This window comes from Oncorhynchus mykiss, chromosome 19 (genome assembly GCF_057628025.1).
Source record: "Oncorhynchus mykiss isolate SJ-2025 chromosome 19, ASM5762802v1, whole genome shotgun sequence".
Taxonomy (NCBI): domain Eukaryota; kingdom Metazoa; phylum Chordata; class Actinopteri; order Salmoniformes; family Salmonidae; genus Oncorhynchus; species Oncorhynchus mykiss.
The window spans coordinates 17,092,694-17,110,882 of record NC_143040.1 but is presented as its reverse complement, the minus strand read 5'-3'; the positions used below and the strand labels follow the sequence as shown (position 1 = coordinate 17,110,882).

At 43.1% G+C, this 18,189-nt stretch overlaps 2 protein-coding genes across 2 annotated transcripts; both read left to right on the top strand.

Moving 5' to 3' along the window:
- Positions 1–578: 578 nt before the first annotated feature.
- LOC110497340 (dnaJ homolog subfamily B member 14) lies at positions 579–12,331 on the top strand. Its single transcript, XM_090210288.1, has 8 exons — positions 579–898; positions 3,742–3,925; positions 8,003–8,148; positions 9,380–9,568; positions 9,730–9,815; positions 10,279–10,388; positions 10,766–10,938; positions 11,373–12,331. Exons 1-8 carry the CDS (start codon positions 634–636, stop codon positions 11,495–11,497), a joined length of 1,278 nt encoding a protein of 425 aa, XP_090066414.1. The 5' UTR covers positions 579–633; the 3' UTR covers positions 11,498–12,331.
- Positions 12,332–13,479: 1,148 nt separating this feature from the next.
- On the top strand, positions 13,480–16,195 carry LOC110497335 (group XIIA secretory phospholipase A2-like). Its single transcript, XM_090210295.1, has 4 exons — positions 13,480–13,893; positions 14,192–14,268; positions 14,696–14,861; positions 15,761–16,195. The coding sequence occupies exons 1-4, from the start codon at positions 13,674–13,676 to the stop codon at positions 15,877–15,879; spliced, it is 582 nt and encodes a 193-aa protein (XP_090066421.1). The 5' UTR covers positions 13,480–13,673; the 3' UTR covers positions 15,880–16,195.
- The last annotated feature ends 1,994 nt before the right edge of the window (positions 16,196–18,189 follow it).

Here is an 18,189-nt window from a genome sequence, read left to right as displayed (position 1 = left end):
ATGCTCTAATATTGAGAAATGCAGAACAACCCCACTATATGAGATCAGAATAATTGCAGCGTCTGAGGATCACTGACGAAAGTGCTGCTCCGAACGTTCAGATGTGTTTTCGGTGAGCCGAATCATTTGGCTCCGTCACGTAAAAGAGCCGGCTCATTTGGCCCCCAAACGGCTCTGTTAAAAATGCTTGAAGGGAAGTTAAACTTTTTCTGTATTTTATTTGACTTCAGATTCATCTTCAGCACCACCCCAACATCAACATATGTGAAAATGGCAGCACGTGTCTATGTTTAATAGATAAAGAAAGGAAGGTAAGTGTTTCCAGTGACATCATTGATGTGCGTCATGATTTTAACCAATTATTAGTGCCTACTAATTGTCTAATTGGTGAATGTCATGGGAAGATGTGTTTCCAATCCTTTTGACTGCAAAACATATAAACACTCTGTTTTCACATATGTTAGTGTGGTGGTGCTGGAGATGATGAATATGAAGTTGAACATTTTAGAAATGTAAAACTAGAACCAGTGAAAAAACAACACATTTCCGATTTAAAGCCCAAAAGGTAGGCTCCCATTATGTCAAATCAGGAAATGCACCTCCAAATAAATGTTTACCTGGCTGGATTATTAGATGGCGCTGAATTGTTTTTGTTGCATGGACCAGATTTCACTGATTCGGTTCCCGACGTTCACCAAAAAGATCCGTTCGTTCGCGAACTACCCATCACTACTGTCAGCTGAGAGCCGGGGGGGAGGAAGAAAGATGGAAGGGAACAGAGACGAAGCAGAAAAATGTATAAATATAGCCACTAAAGCTCTTGAAGCAGGAGACAAAGACAAGGCGGTGAAATTCTTAAACAAAGCAGAGAAGCTCTATCCAACCTACAAAGCGAAAGGTAAATATCTACGTTGCCATATTTCAGTTCATTAGCCCGTTACACATTAAACACCGATTTAAAATAAGATTTGGCAACTTGCCTTGGAATATTGTCACTTGCAATGCACGGATAATACGTAAACGAATACATGATGAAATGGTTAAGTAACGTCATTAACGCTTTAAACTGCTCAGGGCAAAGGAAGAAGTGACGTTTCTTTAAATTGCTAACTAACGTTAGCATGCTATCAGTGTGTACTATGTCGCTAACGTTAACTACTTGACGTTAGCCATTTCTTAGCCCATTTTGTTGATTTGATAAGGTCGACATCATCCACGGTTAAATGTCTCACTTGACAAGCTATGTTTCATTTTATAGTTATGTTTTAGCTCAGTGACGAATGTGGACTGGCTATGCTAACTAGCCAATTGGCAAAGCTATTGCTAACTATCATTTACAAACTTTAGCTAGCCTATATGAGCTAGCTAAATGTTGGATTGCCAACAAATTCAGTTTTTCATTATGTGGTCAGTGGAGCGAAGTTCCCAATCTGGGATGTTATCTCCCCACATGTATGGTCTTTCGCAATAACAAGGTCAACTGACTAAGCAAGTAATGCCTATGCACCAGTAAGTTAGCCAGCTAGGGGTTGTTTCCAGTGTCCTCATGACAGAAATGTAATTTTAAAATGGGTATCAATGTAGGCCTGATACTAGCTTAGTAAGGGACTTGGCTAACTATCCGGACACAAGCCAAGCCTGGCTGTGGTTGTATTGATACATGATGATGATCCAGCAGCTACCTCGGGCCATAAGCAATTTATCTGCTTATTGCTCTCAGCTGCCGTGATGTTTTGTAATTCATTGCTTTGTCTGTTGAAAAGTGCTTGTCTGTAATCAAACACTTATGTTTTGTGAGTGAATTGTGTTCTTGCAAGAGGCTGCTTGCATTATGGTCAATTGTGCAGCCTGCCACCTACCAATCATATTTAAAAGCTTCTGAAATTGTCAATACTAGTATGTCAGGCAGGATACATATTTACCTTGTTATGAAGGTAAATTGCAATTTCCACAGCAGCCATATATAATAGAACACATATTAGCTGAACGGTTGGCTATGTGACAGTTGACAGCAATTATTCCTCATGTTGGCTTAACTCTCACATCATGCAGTTAAACATGACCGTTTATGTTCACAAGGAACATTTAGTTGTAGTGAATACTCAAGGTTTGGTTAAATAGTGTTTGTTGTGAATACTCAAGGTTTGGTTAAATAGTGTTTGTTGTGAATACTCAAGGTTTGGTTAAATAGTGTTTGTTGTGAATACTCAAGGTTTGGTTAAATAGTGTTTGTTGTGAATACTCAAGGTTTGGTTAAATAGTGTTTGTTGTGAATACTCAAGGTTTGGTTAAATAGTGTTTGTTGTGAATACTCAAGGTTTGGTTAAATAGTGTTTGTTGTGAATACTCAAGGTTTGGTTAAATAGTGTTTGTTGTGAATACTCAAGGTTTGGTTAAATAGTGTTTATAATGGTCACCAAGGAGATGGCTATAGCAGCCTATTCACCTCACTCAAATCAATGTTTATTTGGTAATGTTCATGGGATACAGCAGGTGCAAACAGTACAGTGAAATGCTTACTTGCGAGCTCTTCCTCACCAATGCCTTATTCAATATAAAAAATGGAAGGAAGTAGAAAAGTGGCTGTCTCAACTTCTGCTGAGAATCTTTTTTTGGAAATGGAGGTAATGTGGCTCTTGCAGGATGAGGCAAGGGGGTTTGTAGGGATTCCACTGTCAGAGCAGATGAGGTAACGTGGCTCGTGCAGGACGAGAAGGTGTTTTGTAGGGATTCCATTGAGCGCAGAGGAGGTAACGTGGCTCGTGCAGGATGAGGTTAGCGAGATGAACAGGCTTGTCCACCTCAATCCCTTAATTGAATGATTGACCCAGAGCTGAGGGAACAATGGTAGCGCATTAGCCAGGGCTAAGCTGGGGCCATGGTAAGGAATGATAGGGCAGTGGGCCAGGGAAAACCAAATCATCCTATTCACCTTTTAATTTTTATTTATTTCATTAACTCACAACAAGAAAGAATAGTGAATTCAAGGAGGATTCTGAGGATTCAGGAAGATTGCATCTTGATTGAAGAAAAACAGCCACCATCTTAAGTTCAGTGTCATGCAATAATACATTTACTACTACAACCATTAAGATGAGTATCTTTCCCGACATGCCAGTATTGTCACTCTGGCGTGTCTATCCAACATAGTGTTCAGTTACCTGTGTAAACTTTCACATGAATTGCAGAGCTGTATTGCACAGTCTGGGTGCTGCCAGAGAGAACAGCGATGCACTAGGCAGTATACTCAGGCTGTTGCTTAGGCTGCTGCTGCAGTGGTCATGGGTAGACTGACACAGAGAGCTGCTTTGTGTCACTGGAAAAGCTTAGCACATTCTCATTGAGCAACCAGAGCTGGATATATTCGCCTGCGGCTCTCATGGACGCATGACCAGATCTCCACTACAGCTCGTCTATGGAAGCCAACTGGATGCTGGGAACAATGTAACCTTAGTTTCTGTGTGAACCGCTGATGTTCCCTTGCATGGTGGTCTGACTTTCAAGAGCCTAGTGTTTTGCCCAGTAAGATTGAGTGGCAGTTTTCCAGAACCAGATTAAGACTAGTCCTTGACTAAAAAAACACTTTCGATTGAAAATGAGAGCGCTTTTTAGTCGAGGACCCGTCTTAATCTGGTTCTGTGAAATTTGCCTTTGAAGTGCTTAGCTTTGTTTCTTTCCGAATGTGCCACGTCATGCTTTGTTCTGTCTTCTCTTTCTCTTCATCTCTCTTTTCCCTCCTAGCCTTGTTGGACACCTTGACGAGGAACGGCAGCTCTGCAGGGAATGGCACGCACTGCAGACAGCGTACTACAGACAGCTCCTCGGAGAGCACCAAGGCCCGGGCTGGTGGGCAGGACCAGGAGGCCGGAGGGGGCGAGCCCAGCACCAAGGGCTTCACCAAGGACCAGGTGGAAGGAGTGCAGAGGTGAGCAGGAGGCTTTTGACTTATTTTCCACTTGATTGCTCACTCAGCCAATCCCAAACAGATTACATATCTGTTTGTAAAATCTCTGTTCCGCCCTCCCTGATGGCCGTATGGTACGATCCTCTGTCCCACTTCTCATGTGTGCAGCAGGCAGGCCTGTGTGTGTAGTTGTTGCTTCACTCTGGTGCATTCTCATGTGGCGATTAGGGCGGGAGGGCCACTTTCAGCCTGGTTGGGGTTGTTGACCCTGAGTTTTTGTAATCAATGTGAATTTAGGAGACTGACACTTTTGGGTGTTCTTTTTTCATTTGGCTACCTGTTAAGATGAGGAAATGGTGGATTGTAAATTCCCTTACTCACCTGAATTTCCTGTTGCATGTGTGTGTATTATGATCTATTTTACATTTTTTAATAACCTGATGGTGGTTCTTGCCACAACAGGAAATTGATAAGGATTTGTCACACGTCACGTGAGCATGCTCTCACACTAATCAGATGTATTTTAGATGAAACTGGAAGTATATCCTTCACACCCAAAATAATGAACCCATGTACTCCGTGTCATTCTGTCTCAATCGAGGGACCATTAGTCAGTGCTTTATGCTTGACATTCTGACAGTAACCGGTCCTTCGAACCGGATGATGACTGAACCAAAGACTGGTGAAATGGAGGCGGAGAGGGAATAATTGTCTCCACTGGAAGGAAGAAGCGGGGAGGAGAGAGCAGCTGAGGGAAAGGTCTTGGAACAAAGGAAATATCCAGGCGCTAAGCCTAAAGCAACAAAGGCTTCATCCTCAACCACCAGCAGCACCAGAAGAACCAGGCCAGCACCTGGTTATCTTAAGGATTATGTGGTCGAGTTTCCGACAAAGGGCAAGCCCACCAGAGCTCAAAGTGGTGATGGATCAACTGTACGTTTCAGCCCTCAACCATCCACTTTGAGCCAAGTACTGGAAACTGCTTTGGAGTGGTGACTCCCACAGCACAGGTCGACCAGCTTCCTGAGGCAGGCTCCACTCACCCCTTAACTAATGGGAAATCGTGAAGCACTCTAGACGGAGTGGGAGTTTGACCAGTGGATACCCCTTTGGAAGTGGCCGTGGCAGCCGCCATTCACTAGCCCTCAGCGATTCACAGACCGCTGTCCTACAAGACAGGATGAAACTATTAGCTTTGGAGGAAATTGAGCGTCAGTTTGAGGAGGAACGACAGGCTGATGAACGATGTCACCAATTGGATGTGCAGGCCCGTAGAGCTCTACAGGAACGGGAATTCATTGCCAAGGACCTGGCACAACAGCGACGGCACCGTCAAGCCAGAAGGGAATTGGAGGAGGCACGGATGGTCTCATCCTTCCTGGAGAGGAACAAACAGGGAGTTGACCTGACCACCCCTCCACAACATTATGAAACTTCTAGTAGCCTCAGCCTATGGAATTCCCACACCCAAACTGCCATACTTTGAGAGCGGAAAGGAGAGTGAATTTGTCCTTTTGGAAATGGCATTGGAGAGCCTACTGGGTATTCACAGTCAACTGTCAGAACGCTACAAATACCAAGTACTAATGGATCATTTACGGTTTCCCAGTGCATACAGGCTGGCCCAATCCTTTATGCACTCCGCAACACCATACACTGCAGCTCTCCAGGCTTAGTGGAATTTCTGGCTTCTCAGTTTCTTGTTCTCTTGGCCATCAGCGCTTTTAACCTAAATAATAAACCATCTTTTGTCAGTGTGTCTGCACTAGGGACTCGGGATGTGGTTGCATTATTGATGTCATGTTAATCAGGTCTTTTGATTTGAACATATAGATAGGTAGCCTACAAAACAAACTATTTAATTTAGGGATCAAGCCTTAGCAGTCATTCTGATCTTGTTCCCAATGATCAGTGCTTTATGTTACTGTCCAGCGGTTCTGAATTTGCCATTCACCTGACTGTTTTTTTTCTTCTATTCAATAGCCTTTTGATTTGAACATTTCAAGTTCTTGTGTGTACTACACCATTTGATTTAATTTATATATGCTACAGCACTTTGATTTCACTAATATATATTTTGAAATTGAACTAAATGATTGGTTTCTGTCTTCAGTCCTTTTTAAATGAGAGATGGCGATAACATATGTCAAACTCATTCCATGGAGGGCCGAGTGACTGGGTTTTCTCTTCTCCCTTGTACTTGATTAATTGTCACTGATTAGTAAGGAACTCCCCTCACCTGGTTGTCCAGGTCTTAATTCACCAGAAGAAGAAAAAACAGCAGACACTAGGCTATAAATGGAATGAGTTATACACCACTGGGCTGTATGGTCTACTGCAGTATAGGTTGAATGTGATAGGCCTACTGAGGCTGGTTATAGAGAGACTATAACTCCATTCCTGATTAGAGAAATGAATCAAATTGGCTATTATCAGGTTGGTTAATGCGATTCGTTTCTGTTGAATTTGGGGGGAAAAAATCGACCCGCATGCAGCCCCACCCACTCGGCCAATCAGTAGCCGCTACTGTGTTGTATCACACTGCACACTTTTTACTGAACGGTACGTGCTAAATAGTATGTTAGCTAGTATGGGTCTTTGGCCACTGATTGTTGTTGGACCCTGAATCATACCAACCGTGGGGGGAGGGGTGTTCTAGAATGATCTCCCTTGAGAGTTCTTGTTAAACACCTCTTTCTGTGTCACTGTTTCATCATTGCTGTCCCCATAGGCCAGGGTAGGTGGCTGGGACTGGGAGCTCTGAGCGACTGATGTCCCTGGTGAACAGAAGTGTTGCTAATAATGGGCCGAGTGTAGCCTAGGCCTCCACCTTCCCCTAGCGAGGTCGTCTGACGGTAGTTAGATGGTTCTATTGGGCTCCATGTTTTGTTTTCTCTAGCATCTTTATGGTTTGTTAATTAACCCTGCAGTTGACCTACAGGATCACTCATAATCCCCCAGTCCAGTGTGGTGTACTCAGAGGGGTTAAACTTCTCTACTGTACTATGAGCCAGCCAATAACACACTTTTTATGTAGAGAAGGCTGCTGTTGAAACACTTACTCAGCTCAACATTTTGGAGTTGGGTTTGAAGTTGAAGCCTGTGGAATATTTGCAGTGTTTGCTGAGCTAATGACAGCAGACGGGTTGTCTGTGTATTTGTATGCAAGTCTCATGGCAGAGCTGTTTGGGTGGCTTGTTGTGGTCGGCTTTGTGCCATTGGTGGTGTGTGTGTGGGCCGTTAATCAACTGCTCAATGAGGACACTGCAGTGTTCTACACACCATACTACCCCTATGGGAACCTCAGACTCGGCAAGGTGCCCTTAAGGCCAGTGAGAGGGGAAGGGAGAGGGACTGAGAGAGTGAGACAAAAGAGAGCTGTGACACATCTCGTTATGGCAACACTCACATAGTGCTTGGTAGGCCTGACCAACATCTAGTCCCATTGTAAAGAGCGTAAGACGGTATGTTTGTTTACTAAGATGCTGTGTTTGTTTAGACTAACCTGTATGTTTTGTTAAAACAGGCCTACATGCAGTGTAGGGTTTAACCTCCAATTGAAAGGTACACAGTGACATCAGCATATATTTGATTATTCTAATTGAATGTTAATGTAACAGTCTGGCAAGTATCTCAGGTGGTTCTCCTTGGAGACTGGAGGCAATCTCTCTTCTGCAGGTCATGCAATACAGAGTCGATTGCGTTTGAACTCTCCTGCTCTGTTCTGCCAACAATGTTGATTTGCCCTCTTGTGGTTTCAAATGGTACTTCAGGAGCACAGTTTTCTAAACCCAGAGGTGCAACATTGCGAAACTTCCAGGAACACTTGCTAAACAGACCAGAAGTGAAAATTCTTCACTTGGATGTTGATTTTCTCTAAATGTAAAGGCACAACCTAGATACTTTCCAAATACTAGTTCTTGAAGCAAGAAATATCCATTAGAGGTTTTTTGTATTGCTTTTGGGCCAAATGTGATCTGTGCTACAGCCCTCGTGATTAATCAGATCCACTGCATTGTAATAAACTAGGTCTATATCTGTTTCCTGGACATGTGTAACATAGCCCTGATGAATCACTCACTGTCATCTCTCTTAAAGGATAAAGCGGTGTAAGGACTACTATGAAGTCCTGGGCACCAGCAAGGAGGCCAATGAGGAGGAGCTGAAGAAAGCCTACAGGAAACTAGCACTCAAGTTCCACCCAGACAAAAACCAAGCCCCCGGAGCTACAGAGGCCTTCAAAAGTAAGAAGTTTCACATGCATTGTTTTTGTGTTTGGTGCCAATCACATGTATCACAGGGCGCGATGCAGAGGAGAGGGGAGAGGTATGCATGTCTGGCATGTATGCATGTCTGGCATCTACAGGGGCAACAGGGTAGACTAGTGTTGCTGAGTGTTGAACTAGTAACCGAAAGGTTGCAAGTTCAAACCCCCGAGCTGACAAGGTATCTGTCGTTCTGCCCCTGAACAGGCAGTTAACCCACTGTTCCTAGGCTGTCATTGAAAATAAGAATTTGTTCTTAACTGACTTGCCTAGTTAAATAAATAAATAAATAAAAATGTGGCTGTAATGTAGGCTACAGGTCTTCACGGATCCACCTGTACCCGATTTCGGGACCCGGGCGAGTCACAGGTCTGGGTCAGATCTGATATGATTGACACAGGTCTCGGGTATGTGTAAATTTAACCAACTTGTCCGGAAGGTACCAAGCCGAACGTAACTGCTGCAGTAGAGGGAGAGAAATTGTATAATTTATGCTGCTGCTCTTGTTTTCACGAGTGGCGGGTTGTTGGCCGGTCATTAGTCATCAAAGTGGCAATGGGCTACAGCCATTTTGCCTTACTCCGTGTGTGGCAAAAGTTAGGAGAGATCTAATCAATGGAAGATGGAATTAAAATGACGGAGTTAAAGGAGAAGAATAGGCTACAAGAACCAATAGGTAGGCAGGCTGCTACTTATCTGAATAGAATTGTTTGTAACTGTAGGATCAGGAAGCGTATGCTGCACTGCAGCCTCAGCCTACCGTAACTAGCTTTTCCTGGTTTGATGCAGTTAAGACGGGCACTACGTAATCATATTGATGATAAGTAATCGAGCTATGGCAGCTATTAGTCTACTATAGTGCCAGTCAGCTTGGTTGGTTGCTGTCTCTCCCTCCCGCCTGCTAGAAGGGTCTCTCTCACTCAGCTCTGGTTAATAAAGTAGCTTTCAAAAATGACTTCTTCTGCTTCCCTCACTGATCGGACCGGGTCTGGAACAAGTGAGCCCCTACAGCATTGTCAGCAGCCTAAATTTGACCTGCCATTAATTGAATTGGAATAGATTGAGGACTGGCAGAGTATCTACGTCTGGCCCCCCCGACGTGAAGTTTGCAGATCAGTGTTAAATGGGGCATCAGATCCGAGCCAATGTCTACTTTTTCGCTGACTTAATGTGACACTTATTGACCACGAGTGTGTTGTGGTTCTAACAGAGATCGGCAACGCGTACGCCGTGCTTAGCAACCCAGACAAGAGAAAGCAGTATGACCTCACGGGGGCGGAGGAGCCGACCAGTCCTGGCCACGCCCACAGCCAAGGGTTTGACTTCCACCGGGGCTTCGAGGCCGACATCACTCCCGAGGACCTCTTCAACATGTTCTTCGGAGGAGGATTCCCCTCTTGTAAGAGACACTTGCAGAGTTTGTCTCAATGTTTAATAAACAAGTCTTAATTCATTACATCAATGAAATACAATTGTCTTGCTCAAACATGAATGTTTATTAAATGAGTATTGTATTGCAAGTCTTTGCCGAGTCACTAACAGGGTACCTCCTCTCCGCAGCGGCTGCCCACACGTTCACCAACGGCAGGGCGCGATACAGCCAGCAGACGGACCAAAGACGGGAGAGAGCAGAGGAGAGGGGAGAGGTATGTAATGTCTGGCATCTACACTGCCAGATGTATACTGTGACTGTCAATATAATACCTAGTGAGTCTGGGGTAACTTCAGGTCAGACTTCCATAGCAGACCCCCCTCTACAAGCTATGGGAGTCTCGGCAGCATATTGCAGGCTCTGTTTTAGTGAAGGACACAACCGTTCCAGCCTTGACTGGGATGAGCTCTAGTTAATTTCCGTGTGCTACATAGTAAAGCAGGGAAACATGCAAAGTCACGAACAGGACAGTACACGTCTTAAAATATTAAATAGTAATATATGCCATTTAGCTGACTCTTATCCCAAGCGGCTTAGTCATGCGTGCATACATTTTACGTTATGGGTGATCCTGGGAATCAAACCCACTATCCTGCCGTCACAAGTGCCATTCTCTACCAACTGAGCTGCAGGACAAAATAGTGTCTGCTTAGTGATTTCTGTAATCTGTTTTCCAGGGAGGGTTCTCCATGTTTATCCAGCTGATACCCATCGTTGTACTGATCCTGGTGTCCATCTTGAGCCAACTGATGGTGTCTACCCCTCCCTACAGCCTCTACTCCAGACCGTACGTGTACACACACACACACTCACGCTGGGGTCGTGCTCAGTGTGGATCACAGTACTTAAAAGGTTGTGTTCATATTGGACACATGTATTTAAGTGGTACCACTCCGTTTCCAAACGTTTTCTCCCACCTGAACACGGCCCAGGCCTTTTATTCTGTACCCCTGCTCCACTTGCTCGGTGCTGAAAAATTCTGTCAAATGGTGACATGGTTGGTGTAAGTAACGGACACACCTACCAGTAAAGTACTGATGCATTTATTGTGTGTGTTTGATCATTCCCATTGCCTCATCTCTTCACCTGGTATAAAAAGCTATACATCTCGCTGTTCTCAGAACAGCCGTCTGTAACCTGATGCCTGTCCTCTGTCTTCTCCAGGTCCACGGGGCAGACGGTGAAACGGCAGACGGAGAACCTGCATGTGGATTACTACGTCAACAGAGACTTCAAGACAGAGTACAAGGGCTCCAATCTGCAGAAGATTGAGAAGAACGTGGAGGAGGACTACGTGTCTAATGTCAGAAACAACTGCTGGAAGGAGAGGCAGACGAGTAGGTGTCCATCATGCCTCTATTAGTTGGGCGGTATCCAGATGTTCATACCTTTTCTGTACCATACCAGGTACTACCATAAATATTAAAACAATTTAGGCAACAGGGATCTTGATCCAGGAGGAGATTAAATGTCTCTGCTGTAATCTAGCCACGTACCTAGCAAGTTAGAAAACCAAATGCCTAGCTGAAGCTCTGACCTGGATATAATTGATTTGACACAGATTTCTTATAGTTATAAGCAGTGGTGTAGCACGCAGCCCCTGCAGGGTATAATTACAGTGAGGACTTCAATCAAATTAGCCCCATGTAAAGCAATACAAGTTACTCGTACAAAACACGCATTCATTTCCTTCTATTTTGTGACGAAAGCATTCCCTCGACGTAGCTTAGTGTGACATGGTTGATATTGACATCTCCCCCTTCTCTCTCAGAAACAGACTTGCTGTATGCTGCTAAGGTCTACAGGGACGACCGCCTGCGTAAGAAGGCTGAGCTGATGACCATGGATAACTGCAAGGAGCTGGACAGACTAAATGACCTGTTCAGGGGGGGCTGAGCCCGCCTGATGCCGCAGGCTCCCACAGGACGCTTTTAGAAGAGATATATGAATAGAGATATGTATGTAAATGTTTTTTTTAAGGAAAAACCATGGAGATTGAAAGGAGGAAAATAAAAATAATTAGCCTTACCGTTGACGTTATAAGTTGTCCCCATCCCTCCCCCAGTACCCATCTTTCCATCCTCCTCACCACCCCCTCCTTCCTGGGAACTGCCTTGCTGCATCTCAATGAACCAACTGAAGAATAGACCAACCTCCCAAAACACTTGAGAACCACAACTTCTTTCTCTTCTATCTTTGCTTGTCTTTTTGTGTTTTCTGGAAATAAGAACCCACTCTGGAAATGAACACTGACTAGAAAAGCAGAAGGCATTGTGCTGGTGCCTCGAGTATTGAAGCGCCAAGCATTCTGCTGTAACAAGCAAATCACAATCTTCTTCACTCTAGATAACTACTTCACCTGCTTGACTTAAACAAGATTTTTAGGCTCATCTGGAGATGCTGCCCTCCTTCCAGTCCATACATTAGCAGTGCTAGTATTGTGAGGAACCCAGAGAATGCTTCCTAGCTACCACAGTGGAACCCACAGTGGAACCTTGTGTGGAGTTACATGGACCTTGAAGTTCATTCCGCAGATGAAGAAATGACCACTGTCTCACTTGAACTTTTTTTGGCCTGGGAAAAAATGTGAAGTTGGAACCATAATCTTCATCAATTGTATATTTTTCATTTTGAATGTTTGAAAATTTATGGAGTTATTTAAGTAGAAAAACAAGGTTTTTCTTCATTGCTCGATTAATCATTTGAATAAACAATAAATTATTACCAGAAGCAGTTTTGATTTGTTTCGAGCACAAGAGCATGTGCAATTGTGTGTATGAAGCAGATGGAAGGGCAGGTTAAACACCCTTTTAAAATGTGTTCATAGTACTCAGACTGTAGGCCTATTCTCTCCACATAATATTCTCCCTGGTATACAGATCCGTTACTCTAGTAGTTTGTATAGTCTCACTTTCGTTTTGCAGGAAGCCTTGTTCTCAACCTAATATGGCCTCACCATATTCATGAGGCTTGTAAAATATGTGTTGATGTGGATTTGTATGGCTACATGCTCCAGCTTGGTACCCAAACAGGTTGGTAGTGTGATTCTTAAAACTGAAATGCAACTGAACAAGTCTACTAGAAAGGAGACTTTGCTGTTTCTCCTGGAAGTCCATGAGAATTGTGGTGGTGTTTCTGAAAAATACATCGGTTATAGGCCTACAGTGATTATCACTTGTATTGATTAATATCAGTGGTGGGACAAGTACTCTATTGTCATACTTGAGTAAAAGGAAAGATACTTTTGTAATTTTCTATTAAGGTAAGTCACCCAGTAAAATACTAAGTATTTGGTGTTAAATGGTTTTAAATGTATCAAAACTAAATGGAACTGCTAAAATGTACTTAGGTAGTAATAGTATAAACCACTTCAAATGCTGTGTATTAAGCAAACCAGACAGACTTTTCTTGCCTTTTTTAAATTGACATAACTGGGCACACAGACCATTTTCAAAGGAAACATTTGTGTTTAGTGAGTCTGCCAGAACAGAAGCAGTAGGGATGTTCTCTTGATTTGTGTGAATTAGACCAGTTTCCTGTCAAAATGTAAGTACTTTTGGGTGTCACGGAAAATGTATGGAGTAAAAAGTACATTATTTTCTTTAGAAAAGTAAAGTAAATGTTGGCAAAAATATGAATGGTAAAGTACAGATACCCCCCCCCCCACAAAAAAAAACACTACTTAAATAAAAATACTGAAGTACTACACTGATTAATATTGCCTTAAAACAGAAAGCAAGACAATGTCTCAGTAAAAATCATCAAATCGGTCATGAATTTACGTTTGTTCGTGGCATGCATGAACTTCGAACATCTGTGGGCGTTGAGTGACCACGTGTACTGTAAGTGCCATGTATATTGGCACTGATAGGCTTATTGCTGTCACGTGACTAATCCCACATCCGGAAAGAGAATTGCATGACAGGCGATTTGTTGACATCGAATAGGACCAATAGTGTAACATTTGGGAAAGTGTGAAATTATTTGTTTTACCGACGTTTGGTGCAGTCATTTAACTTTGGATTCACATGCCGACCAATTGCAACTATTTTCTAGCACCGGTGCTGTCATCATGCATCATAACAGTTGTATCCCGGTTTTTCTCGTTGGCTTACTATCTTTCTATGGATTTCTGAGCTGTGTGTCATGTAGTAAGGAACCTGAAACACCGGACTGGCGGATGACTTTAAAAACCATTCGCAATGGGATCCATAACATTGACAAATACCTCAACGTTGCTCTGGACTTATTTGGAGGACAAGATGGACTGTGTCACTATGAATGCAGCGATGGTAAGGTCTCTCAGGCCACACACACAGTCAGTACTTGTTGGTAATGGAAATAAAAACATGGCCATAACTACTTTGCTTATTATGCAGACAGGCCATTTATTAAAAAGCTCAGTTGAAAGTGATTATGTTTCACAAACAAAGCAGATAAGCACCACTGTAGCTATCTTGAGTTGTAAACCATTAAACTGGTACAGTGCCACCCCCAACACACACTGTAGTTTCTCTGAACAGGTCGTCTCTCTCAACAAGATTAAAGAAGAACACTGAACACCTCTCTACCTTTGCTCTTTCCTTGCAGGTTACAAACCAGAACCCCGGCCTGGTTACAAACCAAACCCACCCAATGGATGTGGGTCACCCCTGTTCGGATTCCAGGTGAGCTAGTGTCATGTATGACTTTGATCTATAGCAGTGGTCTTCCCTATTAGTCCTGTGGGGGGGGTGCAGTGTGTGCAGACCAGTCCAGCACTAACCCACCTGGTTTAGCAACTCATGTTTTTTTATGATTAGCAGAGACCTGTGTTTCAGACAGTGACGCCTGCACACACTATAGTGTATTGCTATAGCTGCGGCTCTTCAGGACCATAAATGAAGACCCCCCCCCCCCCCCCCCCCCACACACACACAAAATGTATTTTATTTTATTGTCACACATATGTGCAGTGGAATGTGTTGTTTTACAGGGTCAGCCATAGTAGGGCGGCTCCCCTGTACGGCGACCATTGTTTATAGGAATGTTATTACACCTGTCATATTATATATTGCATTGATCTAATGGTCATCTATTTTGTCTACTCTACAGTTTGACATCGGCATCCCGTCCTTGACCAAGTGCTGTAACCAGCACGACCGTTGCTATGACACCTGTAACCGTGATAAACACGACTGTGACGATGAGTTCCAGGAATGCCTGGAGACCATCTGTAGGAGATTACAGAAGATGTTGGGACTGGCCCAGAGTGTCCAAGGTAAGATGGCACATGGGTTGTGTTTATTAGGGCATGCAACAGAAACCGTTTTACAACGGAACACGACAATGTGTTTCTTATTGTAGTTTCTGCCTGTTTCAGTCTGTTTTCTTCCATCCTGTTTCTTTCTGTTTTCTCCCATGTGTTGCCTATTGAACACCATGCTGATTCATGTATTGATATGCTCCCAGTGTTGAACACAGAGCAGGACTTGACTCAAGCATTCCTCACAGTTAATTCAATAATGTGTCCACCATCTTGTAGCCTGGTTAAATCATACTGAATGCTGCGCTCACCATTGTCAATTGTTTCACTTCACTGGTGAGTTCAGCATTCAGTCAGGTTTAACCAGTCTAACAATCTTGCTGGTGCGGAAGATCATACAACTCCCCCTGATGGCATTTCTGGTGAGGTCTATAACTTAGGGTGAGGTCTATATCCATATTAGGGCATGCAACAGAAAACGGGTGGTTCAAGTCCTGAATGCTGATTGGCTGAAAGCCGTGGTATATCCTACAAACCAGAACCCCATACAATGGGTATGAAAAAAACGTGTATTTTTACTGCACCTATTAAGTTGGTAACCAGTTTATAATAGCAATAAGTCACCTTGTTTTTTTGTTGGTGTATGGCCAATATACCACGGCTGTGTTGTGTCGTGCATAAGAACAGCCCTTAGCCATGGAATATTGGCCATATACCACACCCCCTCGGGCCATATTGCTTAATTATAGTACTGCAATGTTGGGGGAGCTAGCACAAGCATTTCACTGCACCTTTTATACCTACTGTAAACTGTGCACGTGACAAATAACATTTGATATTGATTCATTTTTCTGTGTGTTTCATATGTCTGTATATAATGATCAAGTCGTGTTTCCATGTCTCTCTCTATACAGCGTGTGAGAATACTGTGACCCTGCTGTTTGAGGCTGTCATGCACATGGGGTGTAAACCTTACATGGACAGCCAGAGAGACTCCTGCATATGCAAATTTGAAGTCAAGAGGGATCTATGAGTTGCCACCCAGAGGGGATTCTGGAATAGTCAAGCCAACAGAGAAACATTGAAGTCAATACTGTATCTTGGGATAGAGCTGTGGAAGTTTCCATTGATAACAATGTGCTAAGCCTTGTGAAGGGGCCTGGATGTGCTCTCAATGAATGAATGTTGGGTGATCTGAGTTTTTAAATTGCTATTTGATAATTTTGTAGAATTGTTCTCCTATGCAAAGGTTGTTTAGTGGTTGTTGTCATGTATGTCATTTGTTTGTTCTGCCACACATTTATATGAAGTATAAATTAAGAGAGAATATAAATGTTTATAAAAGGTAAGAAGACATTGAATACAAATGTATGCACATAATGATACAGTGATGAGGGTAATGGCTACATTATCCTGCCCAGTAAGTGTATTGTTTTGGTTACACTTCTGTAACCGATGTGAAATGGCTAGCTAGTTAGCGGTGGTGCGCGCTAATAGCGTTTCAATCGGTGACGTCACTCGCAAGGGCCGAGGATTTTGTGGAGCGATGTTTAACGATGCTTCGTGGGTGTCAATTGTCTATGTGTGCAGAGGGTCCCTGGTTCGAGCCCGGCGAGGATACGGACTAAAGTTATACTGTTACACTTCTCCGCCCATGCATTGGCTATGTAGACTGCTTTATTTCGCATGTGTGGCTACTGAATATGAGCAGCGAGAGCGGACACTTGTACATTCTCTTGAACTACGTTTTGCATATAGGATATAGCCTACATTTTAGGAGGATAATTTGCAGGCAGAGACAAATAAATGGGTAATTAATATTTATTGCAAATGAAAGGTTCGCTCACCATAGCCTATCCGCGCGTTACGCCTTTTCAATAATTTGTATTATTGCACCTTGACTAACGTTGGTTGAGCGGCCTCCACTTCTTTCCATTATCATTTATTTACAGACACTAGTAAACTGTAGTCTAATCATATTTAATGTAATTTTCTTGAAAAGACGACTACCACTTGATTCTCCTCCCACGCATAGGCAGCCTACTCTATTTCATTGAGACCAGACTATAATCTCTCGGGGACTAATTTATGTGGACAGATGAAACGGCGAGAATCTGTCAATGCACATGTAGGATTTTGTGGTTGATGAGCAACATTGAGGGGTTCAATTAATATGCCCGGGCGCCCGACAATGCGTGTTTTTTTACCGGGTGAAAGTTGATTGCGTTTGTTTTGGAACCGGCCTGCCTCCGGGGTGTGAGACAGGTGTCCGGTTCAAAGCCCACGGAGAAATCCGCTCAAAACGTAATTAGCACGTGGAGTAAAGAGTACGGTTCTGTGTTTTCACATGTAAAAGTGATTGCTTTTGACAAAAAAAGCATCTGCTTTCCCAATGAAAACTAGTTTGAAAATGCAAACATATTTTGAATGGAAAAGAGATGTAGGCCTATGTATGTTTCTGGATGACGGACCTTGTTGACAGAGCGGCACAGACTACTGTTTGACTTGAAAAGGGCACTCCTCCTCCCTTAGTGCTTTTGCCAATTCACGTCAAAGGACATACCGATGCCCTGCGGTTCACCATTTTATTTAACTGTTTTTTAACCAGGAAAAAAACATTGAGACCCAGAGTCGCTTTTTCAAGGGATACATGGCCGAAAATGCCGCAACAATCAATACATTACAGAAATAAAACATACAACAATATGATCCAGCCCCAAAAAAGCATTTACACTACTCTGTAACAGTCTCCCATGAACATTTCAATTCATTCAGTGGCACTAACATATCTAGATGAAGTATGGATTGTACACTACACCATACCTCCGGTGCACAAGACAAGAAGGCAGTCTTGCTTAATAGTGCAAGGACTTTATGTAGGTAGCCTAGTGGTTAGAGGTGTGTGCCAGTAACAGAAAGGTTGCTAGATTGAATCCTCAAACTGACAATGTAAAAATCTGTCGTTCTGGCCCTGAACAAGGCAATTAACTCACTGTTCCTAGGCCATCATTGTAAATAAGAATTTGTTCTTAACTGACTTGCCTAGTTAAATAAATGTTTTTTTTTTTAAGTAGCAACTGCCCATCAGACCGGGTATGGTAACTGCTGGTGGTGAAGGAGACCAGACTACATAGATGAAGAGGGAGTTTACACAAAAGGGTTTTGTAGATGAACACTTACATATAATCAATCCTCCCAGTAGTTTCTGGATTTGTTTTTTGTTGTTTATTTGGACGAATCAGGATTGGGCAAATGCATGCATAAAGTGCTAATCAGCAGTTACATCATTTTTTATACTTATAAATTAATGATATGCACACATTGATTCTTGAAGAATAGGCTA

Excerpts from the sequence above, each read along its gene's own strand:
- LOC110497340 (XM_090210288.1), top strand. The coding sequence starts at position 634 with ATGGCGCTGAATTGTTTTTGTTGCATGGACCAGATTTCACTGATTCGG. Across the intron at positions 899-3,741 it reads TCCAACCTACAAAGCGAAAG|CCTTGTTGGACACCTTGACG; the intron begins GTAAATATCTAC and ends TTTCCCTCCTAG. Across the intron at positions 10,939-11,372 it reads CTGGAAGGAGAGGCAGACGA|AAACAGACTTGCTGTATGCT; the intron begins GTAGGTGTCCAT and ends CTTCTCTCTCAG.
- LOC110497335 (XM_090210295.1), top strand. The coding sequence starts at position 13,674 with ATGCATCATAACAGTTGTATCCCGGTTTTTCTCGTTGGCTTACTATCT. Across the intron at positions 13,894-14,191 it reads TCACTATGAATGCAGCGATG|GTTACAAACCAGAACCCCGG; the intron begins GTAAGGTCTCTC and ends CTTTCCTTGCAG. Across the intron at positions 14,862-15,760 it reads ACTGGCCCAGAGTGTCCAAG|CGTGTGAGAATACTGTGACC; the intron begins GTAAGATGGCAC and ends CTCTCTATACAG.